The sequence below is a fragment of the Accipiter gentilis genome, chromosome 15 (assembly GCF_929443795.1).
Source record: "Accipiter gentilis chromosome 15, bAccGen1.1, whole genome shotgun sequence".
Taxonomy (NCBI): Eukaryota; Metazoa; Chordata; class Aves; order Accipitriformes; family Accipitridae; genus Astur; species Astur gentilis.
The window spans coordinates 30,118,009-30,133,087 of NC_064894.1; the positions used below are offsets into that span (position 1 = coordinate 30,118,009).

Genomic DNA, 15,079 nt, shown 5'->3' on the forward strand with positions numbered 1-15,079 from the left:
TAAGTAGCTTGTGTGCTCTTTCCATATTCAGTGATCACTGTTTCTATAATCTTCACCTCTGTTTACTGGCTTTAAGACGGATAGCGAAATGTCATCCAGTTGCAGTATTGACAGGGACACTTAGTGGCCTAGGAATTGTCACTCTGTGTTGGTAATTTTTGTTGCTTCAGTGAAGTCTGTCAGTGTATTTCTGATACCATCCAAAGTAGTAGTGCATTGCTGTAAAGGGAGGTACCAAAGTATACTTGATAGTATTTGCATCTGTCTAGTGTGTTTTGTGCTATGGAAACCCTTAAAGAAGTGATAAACAGGAATATATGTAGAGTCTTACTGACTGACCATGTTGTCCTGATTGGTCTGATTAGGTTATCATAAATAAAATTCAGGCTGTTACTAGAAAGCATATAACAAAATGAAATCTCAGTTTAGATAGCGTGTACACATATTACTACTTCTACCTCAGCCCAGTGCCTTTAAGCACTAGTCCATCCCGGAGCGCTGATGCTCCTCTCTTGGTAGTTTAATGAACCAGTAGACATACCCTTGATTCATACCAGGTGGTCAGGGATGATAAGAGTGGAAGTCTTTACTTTAAAGGCAGTTGTTCTTAAAATGATTTTTCCTTTCTTTAGGTAGTGTTTATATCTCGCTAGTTGTATTTGGTGGTCATTGTCACTGGGAGAGAAGAAAAAAAAATAATGACTGTATACGTACTCCTAAAGTTGATGGGGCAACTTCAGTGTGATTGAGGCCATAGTTTAATAAGCAATTTTTTTGTCACACTAGCAGTTTAAGGAACTTAACTGCTCTTATGCTTGGCCCTGTCTCGTGCAGACAGAAGGTGTTCTGTGGCTGTCTGTCAGAGTTGAGGAACTGATCGGGCTTTGTGTGTGTGTGTGTGTGTGGGTGTGCAGGGTTACCCTTTGACTGGATGGGTTTCCTGGACCCTGTCAAACGCTGTCCCCTTTATTTGCCCACTTCATGTTGCAGTTTGCACCCACCCTGATCATCTTACTGATTTGCTTTACAGGGCTGTTCTGTACATAGCTGTACAGCTGAGGGGTATTACAGGCTGTGACGAAATGGGAATAAATGGCCACAGTTGAGGATGGATAAGGATTTATTAAACCAGTTTTGCTATTGAATGACATGTCAGGTTTAATTCTGTGTACGGTGCCTCTGAGTATTCCTTTGCACAAGATTGTTAATCTTTGTGACAGTGTTTTATCAGCTGCAGTATTTGTACTTTCCTGTAAGCAGCCCATTTCTTTTGTCTCTTGTTCAGATATGCTTCCTTCAAAAGAGGAGAAGAGCAAGACTCCTCCAATGTTTCTGTGCATTAAAGTAGGCAAGCCCATGAGAAAGTCCTTTGCGTCTCAGAGCACCACCATGTCTCAACAGTACAGCAAAAAGATAAAGCAACCAGAGTACTGGTTTGCTGTTCCTCGGGAAAGGTAAGCTGCAGTGCATAGCACGAAAACATGTTTGTCTTTTTTTTTTTTTTTTTTTTTTTTTTTTTTAATATGTCTAGTGCTTTCTGGAGTTAAATCTGACTTTCCCTACATGGTCCGAGGTATGAAATGATGCAAGGATGCTAAGATGGGGAGAGGGGTGCCATGCCAGAGAGAAAGCAGTGTTTGTTGCTGATCTAACATGGCTCCCAGTGGGAAGGAAGAAGGGATCAGGTGCCATTTGGAAGATGAAGAGAGGGATATAAGTGCAGCTAACATATGATAAAAGCACTGGGGGATGATCTGGGTTTTGGCTGTAGTCTAGCAGGTGAGGGAGAGGGGAAAAAGGGAGCAGTGGCAAGAGAGGCGAGGAATCCACTAAGGTGCCAGTGCTAAAAAATAGTTATTTCACATGAGTAAAGGGCATGATGCGGAAAAGGGAGAAACTCCTAACTGAATAGGTGTGGCTGTTTCAGCCTTCAGGCCCATAAAAAAAGTCCCTTCCTTCGTGATAAAATCCATTATATGTTTTATGTGCCTGTAGGTGTGTATGTATGCATAAATGGTACTATAGAAGGAAAAAAAAATAAAGGCCTGTGATTTTCTACATGAATCACCCAAGAATTTTCACTGGCTGTGAGGAATCAAATCCCTGGTCCTTCTTTTGCTAGAAGGCAGCTAGAGCAACTCTCCAGTCTGTTGATGAACCAAAATAGGGAAATCGGTGATCATACTTGTGGTGAATTAGATACCAGGAAGGAAGAATCTGAACTGGTGATGAATCTCAGAGGTGTCTCTTTAAGGCGCAGGCAATGTTTTTCTTTTTTGTAATAATTTTTCAGAATATTTAATTTTATTTTCAGATTTGTAGCATGTGTGTTGATTTAAGTGTTTATTTCCTGTATTTTAGAAAAGAGTGTTTTGAGCAGACGAGTAGTGTGGAAGTTGCTGACCCAGGGGAGGAGGGGAAGAGGTTTAATCCAGCTGGAATGTGTCCATTGGGAGTGTAGCTGAAGATAGCTTTTGTTTTGCTTGCTATCTGCTGAACCCAGTCCTTGGCTCCTCAGGGATTGCAAAAGGGCGGGTTCAGAAAATTCTAGGTTGAAGCATGAGTAAATACTTAAAGGATTTGGAATGATGCTGTAATATAATACAAGGTCAGTTAGCTGCTTTGGGGATAGTGTCTCTAATGTTGAATAAAGCTGCTGAGCTGAACTGAGGTCGTCTCTGACTGTTGCTCTGTGCAACAGGTAAATCTATTAAGCTTCTTATCACAAACTTCAAAAACAGCTTCTCTGCTTGTCATTTTCTAAATAGTGAGGGGACCTAACCCATGTATAGACCAAAGTGGGGACAACTGGTTTATACTTCAGTTTTTAGAATGAGGAAAGAGGAATTTCTGCAGTGAGCTGTTGCAGCCGCGCTTGGCTGTGCTGGCTGACAGGCCAGATCTTTGCTCTTGGGACTGCTGTTCAGATCTTGATCAAAATTAGTGGTGAATGTGGTATAAGATTGGGTCATTTTGGTGCTATTCACACATGCCTGTTTCAACACCGCAGAGGTGCATAAAAGATCGTGTAGAACTTGGGGCAAAAATTAAATTCAAGACCCGCTCCTTCATATTAATGCAACATATGTCTTTGCCTAACAAGTCTGTGTTTTCTCCAAACTCTTGCACACCTTCCCAAAGTAAAATGCATCACTTCCTCCTACCCTCTGGTGATATTCTTGCACCAGTATTGCATAGTATATAATTATCAGTGTTGCATCTTGAGAATGCCATGGACATAGGTCATTTGGGATAGCTCTGCAATGTATTTTTGGTACAATATATCAAAATAATTTACTAAGATTAAAAACATTTGGAATGCACTTTATAGTCATGTATGAAAATATCAAGAATACCACTCTCATGTCCTTGGCCATAAAGCAGTATAAATAAAACATTTTCTGTCCAGTGCAGTCACAGTAGCTTGTGTAGCATCTTAATGTTCCGTAGTAATTAAAAAAACCCCACCAACAACAACCAAACCAAACCTGGATTGAGATTGTGAAAAGTAGGTGTGCATGTCTATGATCCCTGTATAAGTTAAGTCTTCCTCTGATTTGCACTTAATTACATTTCTCCATGGTTTCTTAGTGTTTGCTGTTAAAACAACTTCTGTCATCCGTTGTGAAAATGGGTCCATTTTCAACCTGGGCCCCATAGCCCGCTGCTCCCAGCAGAGCTGCTCATCTCTCTGCAGACTGCTGCTGCTTTTCTGCCCTTGGCAGGCTGTGGGAAAGCCGTGCTGGGGGGAGGCATACTTATCTTTTAAAACTGTAATTTTTTTTTAAATGGAAGCCTTTGGAAACATTATTAATAGAGAGAGGAGACTGTTAGGCTGATATTCTTTATAAAGGCTGTCAATAGTCTTAAGTCTCGTTTGCCTTTTATGGCTGCTATAGGTCTTCTCTCTTCCTACATGGCTTCCCGGGTGCCAAGAGTGTCCCGGTGTGCGTCACCCCGTGACCCACACAACGCAGCTGAGTTAATCAGTGACTATGCTTGATCACAGAAGCACTCACCTTAGCACGTAACGGGGGAGATGGGCATCTCGAGTTGCCTTATATAATAGATTACTGAGTCTAGGGCAGCTTCTTGTCGGGTTCAGCTGAGCAGAGAGGCACCCATGCTTTTGGACACCAATAAAGAGATTGATTCTTTTGCTGAGGAGTCTTGCAATGGGTATAGCTTACAGTATTAGAGGGTAAGTCTGTGCATGCTCTTGCTACGTGGATTTATGCTTAAATGGTATGTAGATTATCCACCCTAGTGGATTTTGAGTAGTAGTAGGTCAGTAATTATGTCACAGATATCCTCAAGGTCTTGCAGAGGAAAATGCCTTGCCCTGGGACAGATAGAGTTACACAGAATTTCTTTGTTTATAAGCACATGTCCTAACAAATAATGTACTCATTTTAGCATTGACTAGTTTCTCAGTCAAGGATTAAATCTCATTGATTATCTACAATATAAATTCAGCAGACAGGCTTGGTTTATGAATCTATAATTTGCGTTGATGTTGATATAAAAGACATTGCACTGGGATCATGCTGCTGAGAGGCCATCCATTTTTTTGGAAGTTTCTTTTTGAGAGCAGGCAGATGTTCAAGGAGGAAAAGGACAGGGGTTGAGCCTTGCTTCTCTTTTTCAATCTTAGCTTCCTGCCCAATTGATTATTTTGGTTTGGTCTAGGGAGTTGGGTGAGTTTTGGTTTGGTTTTTGTTACTGTTTCTGTGGGGTTTCCTTTTGTAGAGCAACATGTTGCTTGGTTGTGACTCCTGTTAGTATCTAATGCATAACACCCAGTAGTTAATATGGTTGAAGCTGAGATCTGGAAGAACTTGGAGTACAACTAGCTGGAGTCAATACCTACGTGATGCTTCTGGGCGCTTACGCAAGGCTTTCCATAAAGGGATGATGATTAAGATGGTCCTGAGGCTGAAGGATCACTCTTCCATGCTCCTGTTAGTGGAATGGAATAGGTAGCATAAAGCTTAGATTTAGGCTCCTTTTGAAGTAGCCTTCTACAAATAGAGTACTCCTAGACTCCTGATAAATAAGATATCAAACTATACAGATGAAACCTATGAAAACCCGTTTGTATCTGTAGCTTAGTATCTTATAATAAGGGCTCATATAAGTTTATATAAGCTCACATAAGCATATGAGGGCTTGTGATACCTTAGGCCTCATAAGATTCATGAAGGATCATCATCTAGTCAGGCATGTTTATAACAAAGTCATAGGATTCCTTTGAATTAAGTCCTGTTTCTAGGCCAGGAGCTGTGGTTGGACTTAGAGCCTTTGTACATGTATCACAGGATGCACAAACTCTCCCTCACCACCCAAACACTAATTTGGAAGTAGCACCATTCCCACCTGTGACTGACCTGAAGACATTAATTTATGGAAAAGTGGTTTGCCTCTGCCATCAAAGTCTGATATTGCTGCCATATCAACAGAAATGGTGGTGGTAATGATGTCAGTTCGGGACCTCCTAAATTAAAGTGTATCTTTTAGAAGAAAAATCATTTATGGTTCCCCCTCAAGAATCACCTGTAACTTGAGAAGTTGTCTGGTGTATTTTATTGATAATTGCTTTTGCTCTTTTTCAGTGCGCTATATACCTACTTTAATTTTTCTTGTTTCTGGTCGCTGGTTGTGGTTGTGTCTGTATTACCAGGATTCAGTTCTTATTGTATGCAATCACAGGGTATTGCTCTTGTAAGCTAAGTAACTGGTTTTGCCTCTTGATGTATGCCAGTTGGTCTTGCGTCTCTAAGCAGCAACACTTGAGCGTGAGTTGGGAATGGCGCACCAGAGATGGGCAGAGTACTCCAGCAGTGATCACCAGTGTCAATCGAACTCAACACAATCTCATTCCTTCCACTGAATGTGACTTTCTTGGTACATTCAGAGATTGCACTAAGTATTGTCATCAGTGTGCTGGTGTGGAGCTCTTGCTCCAAAATTCACAGCCGTTATCCCAGGTCTCTGGGATCCTTCTGCCAAGGGTAAAATCCCATCCTGCAAGCGCAGCCTCTGCTTACTGTTCTGCAGAGTGTGCTTCCCTGTTCAGATGCGTTCACGCAGGCAGCTGATTGTGCCCAGTTTACTAAGCAATGCAGTGGCATAAATGCTCCACGAAGCTTTTGTCTTACGCCGATTTTATCATTTTGCTGTCATGATCTTTATATCACGTTTTGTAGTCTCCAAAATTAGTTTTCTACTGAATATATATCCTTTTCTTTTTACGTTTTTGTGCCCTCTGTGCGTGTGTGTGTTATTATGAATATATTTGTAAGCATATTCACTTTCCTTTTAATCTGGCTACAGCTGGGGAGAGTCCCTCTTTAATCAGTGTTCCATCTTTCATTTTTGATTTGTGTCTCCTAGTTTGCTTTTTTTCTTTTTTTTTTTAAAAAGTTTCCTGTTACCATCATTTCCTTTTGAATAATTTCTTTCTAGAGTGACTAACTTCAGGTTTCTGTAGTTGTTCCTTTCCAGGTACTTTTTTATTGATGTTTGTCTGTTAGTGCATGACATACTCATAAGCATGTGATCACCACAACAGCTGTTGAGTTCTAGGATAAATTTCCTTGCAGCTGTCAAGTTGGTTGTACAAGAGTTCCTCAAGCAGTGGTTTTCCAATTTAAAAACTGTCTCCAATTTTTCCAATTTGGTAGCTTGGAAATACTACCATGGCATAATGTTATAATTTTATTAACAGAGAAGGGATGCTCTGCATCCCCTTTCAGAATGACCTCACTTCTGCAGTCACCTATTTCTCAATTTATGCTGCCACTTCTTAAATCTGGAGTGTCTGGATTTATTTAGCATCTGTCCATTGTAGAGGAAAACTTAGTTATGGACTACTTAAATAAACTGAGCATATACAGGTCTGTGGGGCCTGACAGGAAATATTCTAAGTGTACCGAGGAAGTTGATTGATGTTATTGCAAGGCTGCTTTCTATCATCCTTTGAAAGGTTATGATCACTGGGAAGGGTGCTTAATTGGAAAGACAAATGCTGCAACTGTTTTCAGAAGAATCGAGGAGGATCTGTGGGAGCACAGGGCAGTCGGCTTCACCTCAGTCCCTGGGATGATTATGAAGCGTGTCCTTAGGGACTCCATTTTCAAGCACATGGAGGGCAAGAAGTGATCAGGAGCAGCTGTTGTAGATTTACAAGGGCAAATAGTTTTTCTACCAACCAGATAATTTCTCTGTTTGAGATGGGTAGCACTGTGAACAGGTAGAGAGTAAGGGATTGTTGTTTTACCATGACCTTAGTAACGCTTTCAACACAACCTCTCATAGTATACTTATAGCCAAATTGGAGAGATGTGACCTGGACAGGTAGACTACCAGCTGGGTGAAAAAACAACTGGACCATTGGGCTCAAAAGGTTGATAGCTAGTCTGAGTGGCAGCCAGGTGCAAGTGATATTCCTTGGAGACTGATACTGTTCAATGCCTTCATCAGTGACATGGACATTGGGACAGAAAACACCTTTGTCATTTTGGGGGATGATGCCAAATTTAGGGAGTGTTCATACATTGGAGGGCAGGGCTGCTGTTCAGAGGGACCTCAACACAGAGGAATGGGCTGACAGAAATGCCAGGAAGTTCAGAAAAGGCAAATGCAAAGTTGTGCACTTGGGGTGGAGCAGTCCCTGCAGTGGTACAGTCTTGAGATGGGTGGCCTGGGGTGTAGCTCTGCAGAAAAGGAGCTGGGGAAGTTGAGAGCCAACTCAACATAAGTCAGCAGTGTGTCTTTGCAGTAATGCTGGCCTGCGTAAGGAAGAGCATCGCCAACAGCTTGGGTGTTGGTTACTCCCCTCTTCCTTTTGGACACATGGTTAAAAAAAGTGTGGGGGGAAAGTAGGATGGTGCCAGACCCTCCTGAGGTCACATGCTGCATGCATTACAGGAAATTGTGATTAGATAGAAGAGAAAAAAACCATGAGACTAGTTATGCATGGAACAGGCTGCATGGAGAGGTTGTGGAATCTCTGTTGGAGATTTCCACAACTGTAAGAGGACTGTGCAGCCACCTCTAACTTGGAAGTTAGCTCTGCTATAAGCAGAAGTTGGCCTAGATGATCTCCAGAGGTGCCTTTCAACCTAACTCTGTTCTGTGATTCTAAGATGAGAGTATGCTGCTCTCCTCCACCCACCTGCATGAACATGCTTTCAAACTGATCTTAGCCAGAGAGCAGCAACCGCTAGTTTTTTTGTTCTTTCATAGGGCTTTGTAGGAATTTAGACTAGGACTACTGCACGTAAAATAAACAGTGCTTAAGTTAAATGTGTCTTTCAGTTAAAACTCACATTAGTTAGCAAAGAGATGATCATATTGCTCTTTCTGAAGTTTCTGTGAGCAAGTGGAGTGGGGCGTGACGAGTGGCACCTATTGATGTGGGAAAACTTCCGCAGTTAGAAGAAAAGGTCTTGACTAAAATGAGGTGTTACGGCTTTTAGAAGTGCCTTCCATAGTTCACTGGTTTTAGATCTATGCAAACTTGTAAGCAATCACGTGGCTTCTCACAAAGAAAGGGGGCAACCCTTGGCAATGGGAACATGACCCTCTTTTAGTCTTTTCCAGGCAGTTACTGGCAAGAACTATCCCAAAGACTGATTGTTTGCACAGTAGTACCTTGATCTCTTTTGTGTGTGTCTTGTTGCAGAGGAACGACCAGTAGGTGAATTTTTTACTTGGATATCAACATTAGCTACCTTACTTGTTCTATGTGAAGGGAGGCTGTTGATGCCTCAGGAACTAGTGTTGGGTGTTCACAAATTTAGGACGATTGTACTAAAACCATATTTGACTGTATATATTAAAAATGTTTGACAGGTACAGTTCTTATTTGATAACAAAATTTTAAACTCTGCTAGAACGTTAGCCATGCACCACAGAAGCTTTTGTGAGTATGCAAAGGAGAAGAGAAAAAACTGATGGCAATGCTAATTTGTTCCTTTGTTGTGATTAAGAGGGCATTTCCATGATGAAGCAAAGTCAGTCCTTTATTCTTTCTGAGGGTAGTGGAAATTGGATCCAAATCTCTTGAGGACAGAGTGAGTCAAGCCCCTCCAAATATGTCACTTTGTGAATTAGTGTAGCTGTCATGAGCGGGCAACAATTTCAGGGCTGCCAGTTCATGCAGTTAGAACTGACATCAAACTCTAGCCCTCATTGGTAGGAGTGTAGAACAAAAATGTAGACTCAACTGGAAAAATCTCTGAAATTATAATAGTGACCCCGAAGAGAATCCAACAGTGCTGAAATGGTGTTTTAAGATTATTTGTGCATATATATAGATCCAAGTAACTTGAAATACAGGGGGAAAATGTCTAAATTTCTGTAAGATTTTTCTGGGTTTGTATTGATCAAGGAATTGCTGGACAAAACTTCCTGGTGAATAACTGGAGAAAGATCCAGTGTCATAAGTACTTACTATCTTTCTATCTGCCCTCTTTAATTAGGGTTTGATTTTTTTGCTGGCAATTCAACTTCTTGTACAGTGAATCCACTATCATATTCCTGTTTGAAATTGAACATGTTCATTTTAATTTCAATATAGTACACTGTTGTGGTTTAACCCCAGTGGGCAACTAAGCCCCACGCAGCCGCTTGCTCACTCCCCCCACAGTGGGATGGGGGAGAGAATCGGAAGGGGAAACTCGTGGGCTGTGATAAAGACAGTTTAACAGGTAAAGCAAAAGCCACACACACAAGCAAAGCAAAACAAGGAATTCACTCACCACCTCCCAAGGGCAGGCAGGTGTTCAGCCATCTCCAGAACAGCATGGCTCCATCACGCGTAACAGTGACAGGAAGACAAACGCCATCACTCCCAACGTCCCACCCCCCCTTCCTTCTTCTTCCCCCAGCTCTATATTACAGAGTGTGACGTCCCATGGTCTGGGATGTCCCTTGGGTCAGTTGGGTCAGCTGTCCTGGCTGTGTCCCCTCCAACTCCTTGTGCCCCCCCAGCCTGCTCGCTGGTGGGGTGGGGTGAGGAGCAGAACAGCCCTTGGCTCTGGGTAAGCCCTGCTCAGCAGAAACAAAAACATCCCTGGGTTATCAACACTGTTTCCAGCACAAATCCAAAACACAGCCCCATACCAGCTAGGGTGAAGAAAACTAACTCTGTCCCAGCCAAAACCAGCACAGTCTCCACTCCTTACTCCATACCATTTACGTCATGCTCATTTACCACACTATCCAATATAACCTCATTAACCACCACCCCTTTCCATCCTTCGATATAATACACAGATGTCATTCCCTTAGTCTATGGACCACCCCTATAAAATGTCTTTAAAATGTCCACAAATGCTCATACAATGTCCATTGAGTTCATTTAGTCCATGAGTTTGGGCTCCATCTGTTACGGTGGTCACTCAGGACAGGAGAGACGGTGTGTTGTGCGGAGTTACTGGGCACCAAAGCCAGCTCAGGTCGGGTCACTGCTGCAGTTGCACTGCTTCTTGTAAGGCTTGTCCTCCATTGGTGCAGGTGGCAGGTGGTTCCTGCTCTGGTAATTCCTATAACATGCAACCCAAATCATAGGTTACAACAATTTAAAGGTATTACATTATGACCTCCACCCCTGGGCCCTTTGGGCCAGGTTGTAGGGTTTAACATTGCAATGAACTCCTCCCCTTGCCCCTGCTTTGGCTTGGATTTATCCTTGGGCCACAGTCCCTTCAGAAGTATCACTGCTGCAGCACAGACAGAACCACGGCCACAGACCCTTCATGATGCAGCTGCTCTGGTGTGGACTTACCCGCAACCACAGACGCTTTGAGGTGTCCTGCTCCCACGTGGACTCATCCACAGGTCCCAGTCCTTTTGACTTGAGTTCACACTGGAGTTCCAGCCTGTCCAAGTACAGGAGTGCAGAAACAGCAGCAGTGCCCTGGCCGTCTGCCAGCCGAGGCACGTGGCCATTGCTGTTATCAAAATGTTCCCAGGCACAGCAGAGTGAGATAAGCACTACAGCAAGCAGCAAAAGCAAAAAGCAGCCACGAATGAGCACAAGACTCTAATACACAGTGAGGCAAGCAAGCCCCATGGCAAGCACAGGAGCCTGCCAATTAATAGCTAAACAGCAATAATAGCTATAAGAGTGATCTAGAATGTTCCAATCAAATCTGTCATTATCTCAACCCCTTTATGCCCCATGTTGGACGCCATAAAGGACTGTTGTGGTTTAACCCCAGCTGGCAACTAAACCCCACGCAGCTGCCCACTCACTCCCCCCGCAGTGGGATGGGTGAGAGAATCAGAAAAGTGAGAAAACTCGTGGGCTGAGATAAAGACAGTTTAATAGGTAAAGCAAAGCAAGGAATTCACTCAGCACTTCCCTTGGGCAGGCAGGTGTTCAGCCATCTCCAGGACAGCAGGGCTCCATCACACGTAACGGGGACTTGGGAAGACAAACGCCATTGTTCCCAACGTCCCCCCCCCCTCCTCGTTCTTCCCCCAGCTCTATATTACGGAGCGTGACGTCCCATGGTCTGGGATGTCCCTTGGGTCAGTCGGGGTCAGCTGTCCCGGCTGTGTCCCCTCCAACCCCTTGTGCCCCCCCAGCCTGCTCGCTGGTGGGGTGGGGTGAGGAGCAGAACAGCCCTTGGCTCTGGGTAAGCCCTGCTCAGCAGGAACAAAAACATCCCTGTGCTATCAACACTGTTTCCAGCACAAATCCAAAACACAGCCCCGTACCAGCTAGGGTGAAGAAAATTAACTTCTGTCCCAGCCAAAATGAGCACATACATAAAGTCCTTATTCAGAAATTGTTTCACTGATTGTTATGGATGTTGTAAAAGAACTCTTTAAAGATGGTGATTGAGAGTTGACTACATTTACAGAAGTGCATACACTGCTGGTGATACATCATTAGCAAAGCTGTCAGTAACTGCTTATTTTCATTATGCTAAGAGAATGAAGAATTGGTTCGTGGTTAGTCTCTATAACTTTTAGAGGTCAGCTAGAAATGTGATATAGACTTTACTGGTGATCTCTTATCACTTGTTTTATGCTGGAGGTCAAACTAAATAAGTTAAGTGAGTGTTTTATGGACTTAGCTTTTGTGTGTGTGACCTAATACTAATCAATGTGACTTCTTAATATGAATTGTGTAGGACTGGACAAGCTGCTTAGTTTTCCCATGATGCTTTGGCTGTGTGTATAGCAAAGGGAGGAGAAAAATATATTATGGAGAGTGAAAGCAGAGAAACCTTGAAGTGCTTCAGGCTGCCAGGTGGAGGGAGCTATTGCTTTGCGTGGTATGTGAGGGTAGAAGTAAATGGGTATCCTATTTGTGTGGTTGTCCCTTTTCTGTCATTGGGCAAAACCTCTGTACTACATGATAGTGTTGTGTTCATGGACCACTGAACAATGGTTGTGTCTTCCTCTTCTCTTTACAGGGTGGATCACTTGTACACATTTTTTGTTCAGTGGTCACCGGAAATATATGGGAAAGATGCCAAAGAGCAAGGGTTTGTTGTGGTAGAAAAGGAGGAGCTTGACATGATAGACAACTTCTTCAGTGAACCCACTACTAAAAGCTGGGAGGTGAGTGCTTTTTGCCTTTACATGAAGAGTGTGCATACTCTGTTAAGAACTTCAGCACTTTCTCTTTTGCTGATTTTTATGGTGTTTCTTTATAATGTTTGCTGTTTCATGTAGAAGTCTCTTCAAGGCTCATTATCTGTCTCACAAATGTACTCATATTTCTTCAGACATCTCTTCTCTCCCTAGAAAGAGCAGGCAAACAACTGGGAGCTCTCTGCTGTGCAACCAGCAGAAGTTGTGTAAATATTCTGGTTATGCGATGTTAGCCTTTTGTAAAACTATACAGGTGTATGTTGTCAGCATTGCTAAATTTGCATTGTATTTATATGTTACAAATAAAATCTCCAAAATGTGTACGTAGACATAAACACTAACACAGACTCCTGTGTGCTGGTTGAAATGGCTTGGTATGTGGTGATGTGCCAGACCCTTGCTTCTCAGGTGCACGCAGCAATACTGTTTGAATATTGGTTGTAAGACGGGTAAGTTTTATCCTCGGACTTCAGCTCTTTCATATGGGGGCTTTTGCAATCTGTTCTAACTACTTGGCATGCCTCTGTTATCTGTCTCTTGTGCATACAAAGCCTAGTTTCTAAGGGAAATAAGCTGGCGTGTATTTTTTAATAGATATTTCTGAACATTGAAGTACTTGCTATGCTAAGGAAACAGGAAACATTAAAATCCCTAAGTGGGAAATATCTTGATGGCAATTTAAGAAGTGATCTGATTATTTGTCTTAAACATAAACATGTTTTCAAAATTCTACTACTCTTTTTTTTTTTTTTTTTTTAAAAGCATTTCTGTTTTCAAAGTATGTTGTCCTGTTAAAAAGTAGAGCTTGGGAGTGGGGCTTGTCATTTGAAATGTAGCAACATGCCCTCTAATCCCAAATAGCTTTTATTTTTACAGTTTTGTAGTTTCTTAATGTTGGTGCTTTGTGAACTGCAAGATGAAAAAAAAAAAAGTCTTCATTCTTTGTTTTGCTCAGAGCTGAGTGCAGTCATATATTGCACTAGATTTCACTGTTCAGTTGTTATTTGCATGCCATTTTTGTAAAACCAAAATGAAGGAGGAGGCCCAGTGATCCAAAGAACAGAGGCGGGAGGGATCTGGGCACACTGGGAGCTTGTCTCTCATTGTTTTATTTAAATATATATTGGGAGAAGAATTAGGTGGAAACTGCTTCTAAAGGTGTGTCTCTTTTATTTGTAATATATTCAGGCTTTACAAATTTAAAGTAGGTCTGCCAGGAAATCTCTATTGAAAGTCCAAATTTGGGCATGATTACTGTGAAAGTTTCACTCTCCCTTGTGGGGAAATAGAAAGTGTGGTTGCAGAGAAGCATATAAGCAATTTTATCACAGCGTGCCACGGGCAGTAGCCATCTGTCATGCTTGTGAGCAAGAGCTCTTGCCAGTAGAGCAGGGAAGTGTAGTCGATACTGTAAAATAAACTGGTAGATGATGAAAGGGAAACAAATGCCTTTGAATATTCGAATTCTTTACTATGCCAGACCTGACCAGGAGGAACCTTTTGTGGAGGTATGTTGAACTGTGTCCCTGTTTGAACAACTTGGATCTAATACAGCACTTCTGCCCTAGTAAAAAATGTGCTGCTTACTCAGATGAATTTTAATAGGGTATTTCCACCCCAGGTAGCTTGCTTTCTTAGTCCCATAAAATCTTTAAAAGATTTTGTAGGTCCAGTTTCTGTAGGGGTTGATTCTTTCCATCCGTCTCTGCTTTTGCGTGGTCTGTAAATATATGATCTTGTAGATCCCTTTTCTTGCAGTTGTTGACTCTGAACTTCATTCATACGTGCACTTCAGTTACAGACTGACTAGGTATCTATGCAGTGAAGAGAGGGGTTTGTCTCTCTTGGGAGCTGATTTGCAATTTAAAACTGTGTTAGTGGGTTTTCTGTGGTTGCCTACGTCTGTGAGTTTGGTTGCATTTTGCTAGGTACCTGTTGCTGATTGAGTTACTGTGATATTTCCCCCCCCCACTTCTACGGGGAGACTACTCCTAGAAAATAGTCTTCAAAAGAGGAGTTGAATACTTTTGATTTAAGATGAAAAAGGTGTTTGTTAAAAAAAAAATAAATTAAAAAAAATGGCCTGGGAGATGAGAAGGGAAGGATAACCATTCAGGAGGTGGAAAAAGAACAAGGATAAAAGCAGAAAGACCATTTTCCTTTGACAGTTTGTTAGTTGTTTTTTTAAACGATCTTAATTTTGCAGTGCAAATCTTCCCTGAAATGGGCCATGTGTAAAATTTTCTAGCACAGAATTCTCTTCAGTCTCAGAAGACCCAGGACTAGATTCAACTGAGCGTGGGCTGGAGGGGCAGGATGCAGCCGTACAGCTCTTGCAGCATCACCAGCGAGAATACCCCTACTGCCCGGGTGCACAGGGGCACGTCACAGCATTAGTTCTGCAGGCTGGATTTTGCCCTGTGCTCCTGCCCTCTTCTCTTCCTAACTCTGCTGTGTGTATCGG

General features: G+C 42.4%; 1 protein-coding gene across 6 annotated transcripts in view; it reads left to right on the forward strand.

Annotated features, from left to right (window-relative positions):
- Nucleotides 1-15,079, forward strand: part of NCOA7 (nuclear receptor coactivator 7) — a 98,273-nt gene that overhangs the window by 76,122 nt on the left and 7,072 nt on the right. For 5 of the 6 annotated variants that reach the window (XM_049818033.1, XM_049818036.1, XM_049818032.1 and 2 more), the window contains exons 10-11: nt 1,286-1,454; nt 12,435-12,582. In XM_049818033.1, coding sequence (XP_049673990.1) covers nt 1,286-1,454; nt 12,435-12,582 — 317 coding nt within the window. The other variant, XM_049818037.1, reaches the window with a different exon arrangement.